Below are 14,097 nucleotides of genomic sequence, written 5' to 3' on the forward strand. Positions count from 1 at the left end.
GGCTCATCCATGTTTGTTTGAATTGAATGTCTTCCTCTTTCAACTCTCATAAAAAGCATGCATTTTTCCCCATCAAAGCTATAGCAGTGGCTCGGGGACACTTGTCCACGGCTAGCCTCCTCTAGAGTCACGGGTAGCCGTACAACAATTGTATTCATTCAATAGGTTACGTGCTAATTAAGAGAAAGATCATAGATATATAAGAGAAGGATATTATTTTTTAGAAAAAGCAAAAGTAAAATGAGAGAGTCTTTTTTATGGGTAAATAGTTTTTAAAAGTCCTTAAAATTTCAATTTAGTGTGTAAGAAGTTTTTGAATTTTGACTGAGTATCTAATATGAACTTTACCTTTCCATGATTTACTGACATTAAATTAAAAGTTTAAGAATTTTTTTTTTAATATGTCAATGATGGGTGGAGAGTATTTATTTATAGGTTAAATTAAATTTTATTAGAAATTTTATTTATGGATTGAACAAGTTCCAAAATTAAACTTTGTAATTTAATTTTATTATAATATTTTTAAGCAAAGAATCGGATACACGTAAGTTTTCAAATGATTAACGATTTTCGTCCAAAACTAATTATAAGGACAAAACTCATAATTAGATTCTATTTTTATTAATCTTCCCTTTCATAAATATAAAATTAATATACTTTTATTACATTAATTGAAAAAGTATTTATGTATTTATGAAGAAATCCCGGTTCACATGTGGTCGATCCACCTTACCCTGACATCTATCAACACCGTCTATTCTACACTTACCTGAAAAGGATCGATAACTATCTTAAAAATTTAGAGATCAAAATAGTACTAAATTCAAATGGTCTATTCTACACTTATCTGAAAAGGATCGATAACTATCTTAAAAATTTAGAGATCAAAATAGTACTAAATTCAAATGGGTAAAATTTAGATTTGTTACAGGATGAAAGTCCGACGTTGGCTAAATGATTATGGGTTTATAAACAAAGAATCCTTTCTCCATTGTTACGAGGCCTTTTGGGGAAGCCCAAAGCAAAGCGACGAGAGCTTATGCTTCCAAGTGGACAATATCATACCATTGTGGAGAGTCGTGTTCGTCTAACGTAGTATCAGAGCTATGCTCTAAACTTAGTCGTGGGATGCTCAAAGTGGACAATATGATATCATTATGAAGAGTCGTCTTCGTCTAACAAGATTCTTCATCTTCATTTTCGACGGAAAGGTGTATTTTTCACTCAAGAAAAATATATAATTAGGAATAGGTGTGTTACTCATTAAATTGCTCTGATTATCAAGTTCTAGAATGGATGCTGGGAAGTGTCCTGTCCACTCAACTGCTCGAATTAGCAAATTATCACATTTCATTAGTATATACAACTCCTGTAAGATCTTCCCCTTGCGATGAAATTTCAATTCTCATGAACATGACAACAAATCTCTGGGATTTCTCACTTTTAGGCCACTGAAGAAGCAGCAGAACACAATGGATATGGCGAGCAGCAGCTAAATTAACTGAAAAGAAAGAGATTATTATTTTTTAATCCTGAAAAGTTATTATGAGGGCTGTGCATAGTTGGGGCGCGTAATATAAAAAGGTTGAGCTCGAAAGTGATGGAAGAATCATCAGTTTTGAGTGGCCTAGTGGCTCGATGTGGGCGATCATCGGGATATATTCCTTGGCTTAATCGGACTCCCAATTCTATACATCGCATTTGTACAACAAGAATATCTGGTGCTCGTTCTTGTGATTCGAACAAGCTTCATTTCTCCAGGTTCTTGCTAGTTTTTTATTTTTTTACCTTATCTTTGCCCTTGACGATTCAGATTAGTTCGTTTTCGTTAGGATTTTGATGGTTTATTTGTTCATCGATGCTGTTTTTGATTGTTGTGTTGATCATTTCACATAAATTTGATCGCACTTTTGGCATTTCTCGACATATTCGACTCGAAATCAGTAGCAATTCGGAACTCACGTCCTCTCTGAGGAATAATGATCTGTTTGATTTCAGAAACGAGCTTGAATGATTGAATCCGCACATTTTAGACTCTCGTTTCTTGAGCTACATCATAATAGAGATGATCCCAATTGAATGTGACAAAGAGCCAATCTGTTCTCTGTTTAACTTTCTTTTTGTATGGTTTTTCACATCTTGGTCTACAAAATCTTAGCTGTTTTTGTGAGATCCCACGTAGGTTGGGGAGAAGAACGAAACATTCTTTATAAGAGTGTGGAAACCTCCCCCTAGCAGATGCGTTTTAAAAATCTTGAGGGGAAGTCTGAAAGTGAAAATCCAAAGAGGACAATATCTTCTAGCGGTGGCCTTGGGCTGTTACGAATGGTATCAGAGCCAGACATCAAGCGATGTGCTAGCGAGGAGGCTGAGCCCTGAAGGGGGTGGACACGTGGCGGTGTGCCAGCAAGGATGCTGGGCCCCAAAAATGGGTGGATTGTGAGATCCCACATCGGTTGGGGAGGAGAACAAAACATTCTGTACAAAGATGTGGAAACCTCTCCCTAGCATATGCTTTTTAAAATCTTGAAGGGAAGCCCGAAAGGGAAAGCCCAAAGAGGACATTATTCGCTAGCGGTGGGCTTGTGCCGTTGCAAATGGTATTAGAGCTAGACACCAGGTGATGTGCTCGCGAGGAGTTTGAGCTCCAAAGGGGGTGGTCACGAGGCGGTGTGCCAACAAGGATGCTGGGTCCCAACAGGGGTGGATTGGGGGTCCCACATCGATTGGAGAAGGGAACGAGTGCCAGCGAGGACGCTGGGCCCGAAGAGGGGTGGATTGTGAGATCCCACATTGGTTGGGGAGGAGAACAAAACATGCTTATAAGGGTGTGAAAATCTCAAATTGTGCATGCTTGGATTTAATGTTTATACTCTAATCTGAATTGGCCCAGAGTGACATATTCATTTCAAATTTTGGGTATTTGATCATTGAGGCTTAACTATCTGAATGTTTTTTCCCTTTGATTTTTGGGATACAGGAGAAAGTGGACAAACAAGAAGTTGATTTCAGGAAAGTTTACGTGTAAAATGGGGAACACCAAAGAGAAAGGAATCACAATAGACACTCTCTCTGGGAATATGATTTTTGAGCCTATACTGGAAGATGGTGTTTTTCGATTTGATTGTTCTGCAAACGATAGAGCTGCGGCTTATCCAAGTTTTTCTTTCATAAAATCTAAGGATAGAGACACACCGATTTCTAGCCAGAAGCTTGCTACATATGTTCCTGTTTTCGAGTGTCACCTTGGCCAGCAGATTGTTAAACTTCAGGTCCGTTTTCGTATAAATATTATCGTTTGTCATTTGATATCTTGCAGTTATGGTTTCTGATCATGAATTATATACACTTTGAGTCTTGAAATCCATTCAAAGTAATTTGACAAATTTGACTTCTACAGCTTCCTGCTGGTACCTCCTTTTATGGAACTGGGGAAGTTAGTGGACAACTCGAGCGAACGGGGAAAAGAGTACGTTAATAATTCGGTATACTTGATATTAGTTAGTTAATTCTTCTTGACCTTAGCAGTTCCCTCCCTTGTAGATTTTCACATGGAACACAGATGCTTATGGATATGGTTCTGGAACTACATCCTTGTACCAATCACATCCATGGGTGTTGGCCATTCTTCCAAATGGGGAGGCACTAGGCGTTCTTGCCGACACGTCCCTGCGTTGTGAGATTGATCTGAGGGAAGATTCAATAATACATTTCATCGCTCCTTCCTCATATCCCGTCATTACATTCGGTCCATTTTCCTCGCCATCAGCTGTTTTAAAGTCCTTCTCTAAGGCAGTTGGTAACTTGCTTTTCAATTCTTAACTTTTCTGTATTTTTACATTGCTTTAACTCATCAAACAAGATTTATAATTTATAATTTTTGGTCGATGAAGTTATTGCTCAATAGTTCGATCGTTGTAATCGAGTCGTCAGCATCTATAATTTGTTATAAGCCTTAACGGGTTATTTTCTCACTAGGCACTGTGTTTATGCCCCCAAAATGGGCCTTGGGCTACCACCAATGCCGTTGGAGCTATGATTCTGCTGATCGAGTACTCGAGGTAGGCTGGAATACACTGATATTTTCATAATCAGGGACAATTGGTCTTATGAATATGGCTTTGTGCAGGACTAGTATATCTATGTCAGCCCAACTACTGTTATATTTTAAGCAAATGTTCATGTCTTTTCCATTCTTGGCTATGCAAGAAGCAAAACACAACAAATCTAGTTAGAATTTAGTCTATTTAAGGTCCTATAAGGAATAGTTAAGCTGTTAATCAGTTTCTTTTTCTGCAAACTATTGCAGGTTTCAAGAACGTTTCGAGAGAAAAATATACCCTGCGATGTTATATGGATGGACATAGACTACATGGATGGTTTCCGTTGTTTCACTTTCGACCCTGTATGTCATTGTCTAATTGATCTCCATCGATGACAACTACATTTTACTTATTATTTTAATCATCTTTAACATGATTATACGTCTAAATGGTTCTTCACATGCATCTCTTACCTTCGGGGTTTGAACTTAATTATCGTATCTTTTCTATACACTAAATGGAGAAAAGGCATGCATATAATAGTGACATTTTCTCAGGAGCGTTTTGCTGATCCAAAAACTTTGGTGAACGATCTTCACCAAATTGGTATTAAAGCTATTTGGATGCTTGATCCTGGAATCAAACATGAAAAAGGTTATTTTGTATATGACAGTGGTTCTGAAAAAAATGTTTGGGTCCAAAAAGCTAATGGAGAACCTTACGTAGGTATGTGTCTTATCATTGGCACTTAAATTGTGACCTTTTAATGGTATACTAAACACTTCTGAATTGTCTTAGGCGAGGTCTGGCCCGGGCCGTGTGTATTTCCTGAATTTACACAAGCTAAAGCTCGAGATTGGTGGGCAAATTTAGTTAAGGATTTTGTTTCTAATGGTGTTGATGGTATATGGAATGACATGAATGAACCAGCTATTTTTAAGGTAATGCTACATGTAAATTATTTTTAGTTTGTGCTTACACTTTCATCAGTACCTTTTACCATTAATCATCACTTTCCTTTTCAGACGGTAACTAAAACGATGCCCGAGAGTAACATTCATAGAGGCGATGAAGAATTTGGGGGTTGTCAGAATCATTCTTACTATCACAATGTATAATCCTTAGCATAACCTTGAGCCATTTGTATCGAACATCACGAGTGCAAATGCTTCTTGTTTTCGGAATGTTTGTTTAGCGATATTTGATAATATTTAATAACACGGTTTTGTTCTTCAGGTGTATGGAATGTTGATGGCTAGATCAACATATGAAGGGATGAAATCGGCTAACAGTGAAAGGCGTCCTTTTGTTCTCACTAGGGCTGGTTTTGTTGGTAGCCAAAAGTATGCTGCTACATGGACAGGTGACAACATTTCAAGCTGGGAGCATCTTCACATGAGCATCTCCATGATACTTCAGTTGGTAATTAACTATTGGCTCTATGCAAAATTTCTACTTCAATCTGCATATGTCTTTTCTTCTTCGGACTTTCCCTTTCGGGGTTCCCCTCAAGGTTTTTAAAACGCGTATGCTAGGGTGAGGTTTCCACACCCTTATAAAGAATGCTTCGTTCTCCTCCACAATCGATGTGGGATCTCAGAATCCACCCCCCTCTAGGACCTAGTGTCATCGCTGGCACTCGTTCCCTTCTTCAATCGATGTGGGACCCTCCAATCCACCCCCCTTCAGGTCCAAGCGTCCTTGCTGGCACACTGCCTCGTGTCCACCCTCCTTTGGAGCTCAGTCTCCTCGCTGGCACATTGCCTGGTGTCTGACTCTGATACCATCTATAATTGGAGAGAAATGCCTAACATGAACACCATGGCCCAACAGATCGAGCACTTGCATAGTGTCAAATATAATCTAAATATCTACATAACTGAGAAAAGTATTTAAGATTTTTTTTCTTTTGGAGAGATGCACATTTAGCCCGTTACGAGGGAAGTTTGAAGGAAAGGGGTAGGAGGGTCCATAAAGATGAGGAGAGGAGCATCTTACAATATTAGATTAACATCAGTGGCCGTAACCTTTTTTTTATTAACATCAATGGTTGAGAGAATCTTAAATGCTTTGATTTTCACCAAGGTCTTAAGAATGAGTTATGATTATGGCTTCGATTTAGATTTCATTATCTTCTCGCTTGTCGCTCTTCAGGGACTCAGTGGTCAGCCTCTATCTGGACCAGACATTGGTGGCTTTGCTGGAAACGCGACACCTAGGCTTTTCGGAAGGTGGATGGGAATTGGTGCCATGTTTCCTTTCTGCCGTGGGCATTCTGAAACCAGCACTGCTGACCATGAACCATGGTCATTTGGAGAAGAGGTTTTCCCTAACCTAAATATATTATATTTACTTTGTTGGTCATCATTTCAGGGTTTTAATATATATGAGAAGGATCATTTTTGTCTAGAAGATTTGAGTTTAATGACTTGAATCTGACTCCATCAAATGATTAATTAATGAACACTGCACAAACATGGTAGAGAAAGTTTAGGAAACTCTTAGGATTAAGAGTGACTGTTAGTGTCTCCTCCTTCGTTAATGCCGTTCATATTAAAGGATTAAGAGTGACTTGTTATGAAACTCTAAGAATCTTGTTGAAGAACAAGATCTATAGATCTAAATTATCTGAGAACCCAAAAACATTAAGGAATCAACCTAAGGAAATGTATAGGAACGGATTACTTTGATGATCAAGATCAAGAGTAAAGAAAACTCGTGATTCGAAACACTCCACAAGATATCTTGATCAAGACTACTTCAATGACTCTAGCATGCAAATCTAAACGAAAAAAATGCAAAGGAACAAGCTCATGACTTAAGAAAACATAATATGCAACTTTCATTACGACGCCTTATTTCATATCAATGACGAATACCTGTGTTGTCATGGGTTATATGCCTGTACCTATTGCAAATGGTTTAAATTGTCATGGGTTTATGGATTATTTCTGATATCTTCAAATTATTTGAACCGAAGCTTTGATCATTTGTTAGTGTGAAGAAGTTTGCCGCCTAGCATTGAAGAGACGCTACCGCCTATTACCTCATATATACACTCTTTTCTATATGGCTCATACAACGGGTGTTCCTGTTGCAACTCCTGTTTTTTTTGCTGGTAGGTTACCTTACTTATCCAGCTTTGATATGTTTCTTTCTGGTTGCAACATTTTTTTGACTCCGTTTTAACATTTTGCAGATCCAAAAGATGCCAACTTGAGAAAAATTGAAAATTCTTTTCTTCTGGGTTCAATTTTAATCTATTCAAGGTAGAGTATATATAGAATATTGGGTAACTTTTGGGTACTAAGGGTTAAGTAGCGGGGCTGGTAGAGTATCTGTGATATCCCACATCGGTTGGAGAGGAGAACGAAACACCCTTTATAAGGGTGTGGAAACCTCTCGCTAGCAAACGTGTTTTACAAACCTTGAGGGGAAACCCAAAAGGGAAAGCCCAAAGAGGACAATATCTTCTAGCGGTAGATTTTAGCCATTACAAATGGTATCAGAGCCAGACACTGGACGATGTGCCAGCGAGGAGGCTATTCCCCAAAGGGGTAGACACGAGGCAGTGTGCCAGCAAGGACGCTAGGCCCCAAAGGGGGGTGGATTTGGTGGGGGTCCCACATTGATTGGAGAAAGGAACGAGTGCCAGCGAGGACGTTGGGCCCTAAAGGGGGGTGGATTGTGATATCCTACATCGGTTGGGGAGGAGAATGAAACACCCTTTATAAAGGTGTGGAAACCTCTCCCTAGCATACGCATTTTAAAAACCTTGAGGGAAAGCCCAAAGAGGACCATATCTGCTAGCGGTGGACTGAGCCGTTATAGTATCAATCCAATTATTTTTATACTAACACTTGTTCTTGAGCAGCACTTTGCCCAACCAAGGAATCAACAATTTAAATTTGACATTGCCGAAGGGAATTTGGTCGAGATTCGATTTCGATGACTCGCATCCGGTAATTTCTGCTTGCTGATTTAATTGCTTTGTTACTGGCTTTCTTTGTTATTCTTTTTCACGTGCATTGGATCATTGCAGGATCTACCAGTCTTATTTCTGCAAGGTGGATCAATTGTTCCTTTAGGTCCTGCACACCAGCATACTGGAGAAGCAAATCCTTCTGATGATGTATCTCTTCTTGTGGCTTTAGATGAAAATGGTGATGACATTGGCTTATTCACATTTTTTTGGGATTGACCATGAAGTGATCTGTATATTATCCTTTCTCTACCACACATATACTTATATTCTTATCCTACTCTTTTCTTGACTAGTTATCGTTACTTTCTGACCGCCTAAAGACCAAAGGGTGTCATTTTCCTTCAATTAATAAGTGTAGACTGACCTAGTAATCGGGACTATTTATTACCTCGTTAGGAGCGCCTTTAACTAAATTGTATTGATTTCTCTAGATTTTGGTCCGTTCATGTGAGATCCCACATCGGTTAGAGAGGGGAATGAAGCATTCCTTATAAGGGTGTGGAAACCTCTCCGCTGATGGCGATACATAACGGGCCAAAACGGAAAATATCTGTTAACTGTGGACTTGGGCTGTTACAAATGATACCAGAGCCAGACACCGGGCGGTGTGCCAACGAGGACGCTAGACCCTCAAGGGGAATAGATTGTGAGATCCCACATCGGTTGGAGAGGGGAACAAAACATTCTTTATAAGGGTGTAGAAACTTCTCCATAGTAGACATGTCTTAAAAATTGTGAGGCTGACGGTGATACGTAACAGGCCAAAGCGGATAATATCTGCTAAAGGTGGACTTGGGCTGTTACAAATGGTATCAAAACCAGACACCGGGCGGTGTGCCAGCGAGGACGTTGGCCCCCAAGGGGGTGGATTGTGAGATCCCACATCGGTTGGAGAGGAGAATGAAACATTACTTATAAGGGTGTGGAAATCTCTCCTCTGTAGACGCAACATTCCTTATAAGGGTGTGGAAATCTCTCCCTAATAGATGCGTTTTAAAAATCGTGAGGTTGACAACAATACTTGCAAAGCGGACAATATCTACTAACGGTGGACTTGGGCTGGGCTGTTATAGTTCTGTTACAGTTCACCAGTTAACATTTTTCTGGAAATTCTTTCCTTGTCCAAGTTTAATAATTTTCAATGTATTTACAGGAAAGGGTAAAGGTGTTCTATATGAAGATGATGGTGACGGATATGGTTTCACTTTAGGTGCATACCTTTTGACACATTATGTTGCAGAACTAGAATCTTCAGTTGTTACTGTTCAAGTTTCTAGAACTGAAGGATCATGGACAAGGCCAAAGCGGCGTCTTCATGTTCAGATACTACTGGGTGGAGGGGCAAAGGTGCATTTTCTTTTATTTCCAAAGTCCCTTTGGGAGCTCTCGACTGTATTCATATTGTAATTCTCTACACCTCCAGATTGATGCTTGGGGCACAGATGGAGAAGTCTTGCAAGTGACGTTACCCTCCGAACAAGAAGCGGCTGACCTGATAGCCATCAGCGAGCGAGAATATCGTCATCGATTAGGTACTACAGCTCCATTCTTCTTCTCTTTTTCTCTTTCGAGTACGTTTCAATGTAGCATTTCTTATATATAGAAAACAAAATTTTATTAACAAGTGAAATATACAAAACTGAGAGAACACCCTAAACCCAAGGAGTTACAAAGCTTATCTAATTGGCCATCGTAAGATTGTGCTCTCTAAAGAACTCTTCAAGAGGAAGAAACAAGCCCATGCCACTATGTGTCGATTTAACTAAATTTAGCATAACTTATTAGCTTAAACTTTCGGATCGATCGTGATTCAATATGATCATAGTGAAGGAGATTTTTTGTTCGAACCCATGTAGTATCATTTCCTTCTCAATCAATATTGATTTTCATTCGTTTGGCATTCTACAAATTTTCAAGCCCACAAGTGAGCAAGTGTGTTGAAGTATTGATATAATTAAATTTACCTTAACCCATCAGCTTAATATTTTGAATTGATTGGTGATTTAATAGTCATGTCAACGTACATTTGAACCATCATAAATTGGCTCGATGGTACAAAGGAAAAGTTGTATACTTAAGTAGTTTTAAGGTCATCCGTCCAAGTAATAATGGATTCTTGAGTTTCAGTTATTGTGAAATCCCACGTTGATTAGAGAGGGTAAGAAACATTCCTGGAAATCTCTTCCTAGTTATTGCGTTTTAAAGCCTTGAGGGAAGCCTAGAAGGGAAACCCCAAAGAGGATAATATTTGCTAGCAGTGGGCTTGAGCTGTTGCAAATAGTATCAGAGTCAGACACCAGGCGGTGTGTCAGCGAGGACGCTAGGCTCCCAAGGGGGTGGATTATGAGATCCCACATCGGTTGGAGAAGGGAACGAAACATTCCTTATAAGGGTGTGGAACCTCTCCCTAGTAGATGCGTTTTAAAGCCTTGAGGGGAAGCCCAGAAGGGAAAGCCTAAAGAGGACAATATTTACTAGCGGTGGGCTTGGGCGGTTACCGTTACCTCCATTTTTACTTATGATTTGCTTATTCAATAAATGCCTTGCAGAAAGTGCCAAGACTTTGCAAGATCATGAAGGGGTTTCTGAACATAAGGGAGTATCACTTTCAAAAACTCCTATTGAACTGAAAGGCGGCCATTGGTCTGTTAAAGTAGTCCCCTGGATTGGTGGTAGAATAATTTCCATGACACACCTTCCTTCAGGTAACAACTTTATGATTATTGTAATTTTAAATATTACTCTTTTCTTTTCGTTTTAAAACTTCATTTGCTATCAAAATTTAACGGGGAATGATGTTATGATATCTAGATGTTTAATCATATTTCTAGATCCTAGAGTATATGTTGGTAAACTAAGGGAAGGTCCTAGATTATGACCTACATAGATGATTCCTGCCACTGAGTTTATGATCCGAGATCAGTAATGGTAATTCGGGTTAACTTTTTGGAAAAGTACTTTCAAGGAAGGACTAGGAAAGTGTAACGACCTGGTTTTTATACCTTGAATCACAGGTCACCTTGTACACTCAAGGGTAGAAAGAGTGGTAAAATTTTCATTTATTTTTTTGTAAAACGGGAGACACAAAGAATTTAAATTTTAAATATGCATTCAAAATCGACATAAAAGTAGTTTAAAGGTAATATTTGTGGAGTCAAATCAAAACGGTTTACAAAAAATGTATAAGTTTCGGAAAGTAGCATTTAAAATAATAATAACATGACAAGAAGGAAGGTGACTCGATCTAAAGGGCACCCATTGCAGCTGCATGGCTCTGCATGCTCCTGCCATCAACAATAGTCTACACTCCATGTGGAAAAAAAAAAAAAGAATAACACGAAATGAGTATAAAACTATTTAGTAAGCAACCTATTTGGAGGCTCTTATCGGACTTAATCTCCTAGTGATAGCCAAATTGTGGCTTAATGTCTGTACCAAACTTTGTAGGTCACTCTTTAACTAATCCTCAACATACCTCCTTTAAGGAATCGTTCTCCAGGTTCACAACCTAGAGGCTTTCTGTTTTCTCTTGGGTCTAAATTTCACGTATGTCTAGGTCCTTTGTCAGTCTTGCACAAAGTGTGCATCGAGTTGCCCCTAGGGTAATACTCATAAGCTCATAAGCCTGGAGGAGCCCTTTTGCTCTAAACCCTAAACTCCATACATATAAACTACCTGTTCATGTACCTTCCTCGGGTCAGAATAGTAAAACTACTTGTCATTATGGTTCAAGTTCAAAACAATATAATGGCTCGAGTTCAAAAGAGTATTTTTATTCTTTTTCTTGGTTATCACTATTTACTTATAAAATGTAATAGATAGGTTGATATCATTTTGTCTGTGAGTTCCAGGGATACAGTGGCTCCAAGGCAAGATTGATATCAATGGTTATGAGGAGTTCAGCGGTACGGAGTACCGATCCCCTGGATGTACGGAGGAATATAGCATCATTGAGTAAGTTCCCAACCTCTGCTTGAATGATTCTGAATATTAACTCATATAACAGATTACGTTTCTTGACAAGTGAAATAGTTCATAAATATTTATAAACTTTAGGGAGAGTATTCACTTTTGCCAGTTCAGTTCTTGTTTGCTAGAAATCGAGCTTTCATCGAGAAAAACGAAACGTTATACAAGGGCATACAAAAAAACAAGCCCACGAAACGAGTCCACAAAAAAACTACAAGAATCAAGAACGAACCTCAATCCAAAACGATTACACCGAACCAAAAACTACACAAAGTCCGATTAACAGATGCCTTGAAGGTGATAATCTTTTCTTTCAGTAGGAAAATCGAGCATGATGGAGACGAGGAATCTCTCGAACTGGAAGGTGATATTGACGGAGGGTTAGCCCTAAGACGAAAAATATACATTTCAAAGGAAGATGCTAAAGCACTTCAGATTAACTCCAGCATTGTAGCTGTCAAAGTAGGTGCTGGTTCTGGTGGTTTCTCAAGGTTTGCACCAAATATTACTATAAGTTCTACTTTTAGCCTCATTGCTGAAAACTTGGATGTTTGGAGGCTTTCAAGTTTGAAAACTTGAATAGATCTGTTGATTTGACTAATTCTATATGTTTTTTAAAATTTTGTAGGTTGGTCTGCTTAAGGGTTCATCCAATGTTTAACCTTTTACATCCTTCCGAATCTTTTATTTCATTCACATCGGTTGACGGGTCCGTGCACGAAATCTGGCCCGAATCAGGGGAGAAGTACTTCGAGGGAGATCTTTTACCCAATGGTAATCATTTTCTTTCGTTTACTGATATATTGTCTAATAACGTCCTTAAACTTTTGTGAACTTCCTTGACGTTAAGAGTCTATTATGCATAGTATTCAATTTATTCTGTGTCTGGTAGGACTTAGGATCTTTAGGTTTTATGTCTATTAGATATATGAACTTTGAAATGTGTGTAAAGTTAATCATAGTGGTTTAGAACGATTATGATCAGCTGCTGAACTTTTAGAGTTGTATCTATTAATTCCATGCTTCAATGACGAAACTCGAGAAGGTTATCGAGGCTGAATCTTAGCTACAAAAATACGTGTTTTGTTAAGCTTAATCTTTTGCTTGCTAAAGAAAAGTAAACATTCCAGGTGAATGGAAGCTAGTTGATAAATGTTTGGGATTAGCGTTAGTCAACAAGTTTAATATCAAGGAAGTTTACAAATGTTTCGTCCACTGGGGAACTGGAACGGTCAACCTGGAGCTATGGTCGGAACAGAGGCCGGTGTCTAAGGAAACTCCGCTCCGAATCTCGCACAGTTACGAGGTGATGATCTAAATCTCATTGATTGTTGCATTGAAGAAGATTATGTTGTGTTCTTAATCAATGTTCCTATCCTGACTCCATGGCTTGTTCTAAGGCTAACTGGGAACAGTTTCTCAAATAAAAGTTGCATGGATTTGCAACTATGCCATTCGTCTTTGTTTCTTTCTGATTGGCTTGGCTTTAGCGGTTTTGAAAAGTCTCAATAATTCCATTACCGTTAGTTTTGGATGAAAAACGTTAACACTTTGTTTAAAAAATACCCTCGAATTTTCAAATGTTAATGTTTATATCATGTTTGTTAACTCGTGCCGTGGTTGGTTCGACTCGGGTAGGGTAAGTAGTGAGTGAACGGTTGAGTTTGCAATTTTTTATTTTATTTGATGACATTACCTACTGTATTGATTTCTTCTTTTTAGAGTGGAGCAGGTAAGGTAAGGCCTTTAACACTGATAATATATATATATATATATATATATATATATATATATATATATATTTTTTTTTTATATAAAAATAAACTTTATGAAAAGGCAAATTTGACACTTTTTATGGGTCAAATATGTATTAAATGAACCAAGAAAAGTAGCTTTATATTTATATAATTATCAAATATATATATATATATATCATGAAATAAAAAGCTAAACATATCCCAAAAAGTTGGGAGCTTCCCACTTTGAATCGACACTTTGAAAAAAACTAGAAAGAAATGTGATGTCCCATATTAGGTAGGTTGGAGAAAGAAAGAAATGCGTTTTAAAACCTCGAGGGAAAGTCCAAATATGACAATATCT

The 14,097-nt window shown here is 38.3% G+C and overlaps 1 protein-coding gene across 2 annotated transcripts; it reads left to right on the forward strand.

Moving 5' to 3' along the window:
• Window positions 1–1,312: 1,312 nt before the first annotated feature.
• Window positions 1,313–13,578, forward strand: LOC111809987 (alpha-glucosidase 2). Of its 2 annotated transcripts, none has more exons than XM_023696503.1 (22): window positions 1,313–1,761; window positions 2,981–3,272; window positions 3,401–3,469; window positions 3,544–3,799; window positions 3,979–4,061; window positions 4,310–4,405; window positions 4,601–4,769; window positions 4,842–4,984; window positions 5,069–5,155; window positions 5,280–5,465; window positions 6,198–6,365; window positions 7,041–7,161; window positions 7,243–7,312; window positions 7,918–8,005; window positions 8,086–8,206; window positions 9,182–9,375; window positions 9,452–9,560; window positions 10,578–10,733; window positions 11,880–11,982; window positions 12,318–12,488; window positions 12,626–12,771; window positions 13,128–13,578. In XM_023696503.1, the coding sequence occupies exons 1-22, from the start codon at window positions 1,601–1,603 to the stop codon at window positions 13,313–13,315; spliced, it is 3,177 nt and encodes a 1,058-aa protein (XP_023552271.1). In that variant the 5' UTR covers window positions 1,313–1,600; the 3' UTR covers window positions 13,316–13,578. The 2 variants fall into 2 exon arrangements, with proteins under 2 accessions (XP_023552271.1, XP_023552270.1); XM_023696502.1 differs by having other exon boundaries at window positions 1,315–1,761; window positions 12,315–12,488.
• Window positions 13,579–14,097: the final 519 nt, after the last annotated feature.

This window comes from Cucurbita pepo, chromosome LG14 (assembly GCF_002806865.2).
Source record: "Cucurbita pepo subsp. pepo cultivar mu-cu-16 chromosome LG14, ASM280686v2, whole genome shotgun sequence".
Taxonomy (NCBI): Eukaryota; Viridiplantae; Streptophyta; class Magnoliopsida; order Cucurbitales; family Cucurbitaceae; genus Cucurbita; species Cucurbita pepo.

Bases quoted from the DNA above. Each gene is read 5' to 3' on its own strand.
- LOC111809987 (XM_023696502.1), top strand. From the start codon at position 1,601: ATGGAAGAATCATCAGTTTTGAGTGGCCTAGTGGCTCGATGTGGGCGA. The intron at 3,800-3,978 runs GTAACTTGCTTT...TTTTCTCACTAG, and splicing joins GTCCTTCTCTAAGGCAGTTG to GCACTGTGTTTATGCCCCCA. The intron at 6,366-7,040 runs GTTTTCCCTAAC...ATCATTTGTTAG, and splicing joins CATGGTCATTTGGAGAAGAG to TGTGAAGAAGTTTGCCGCCT.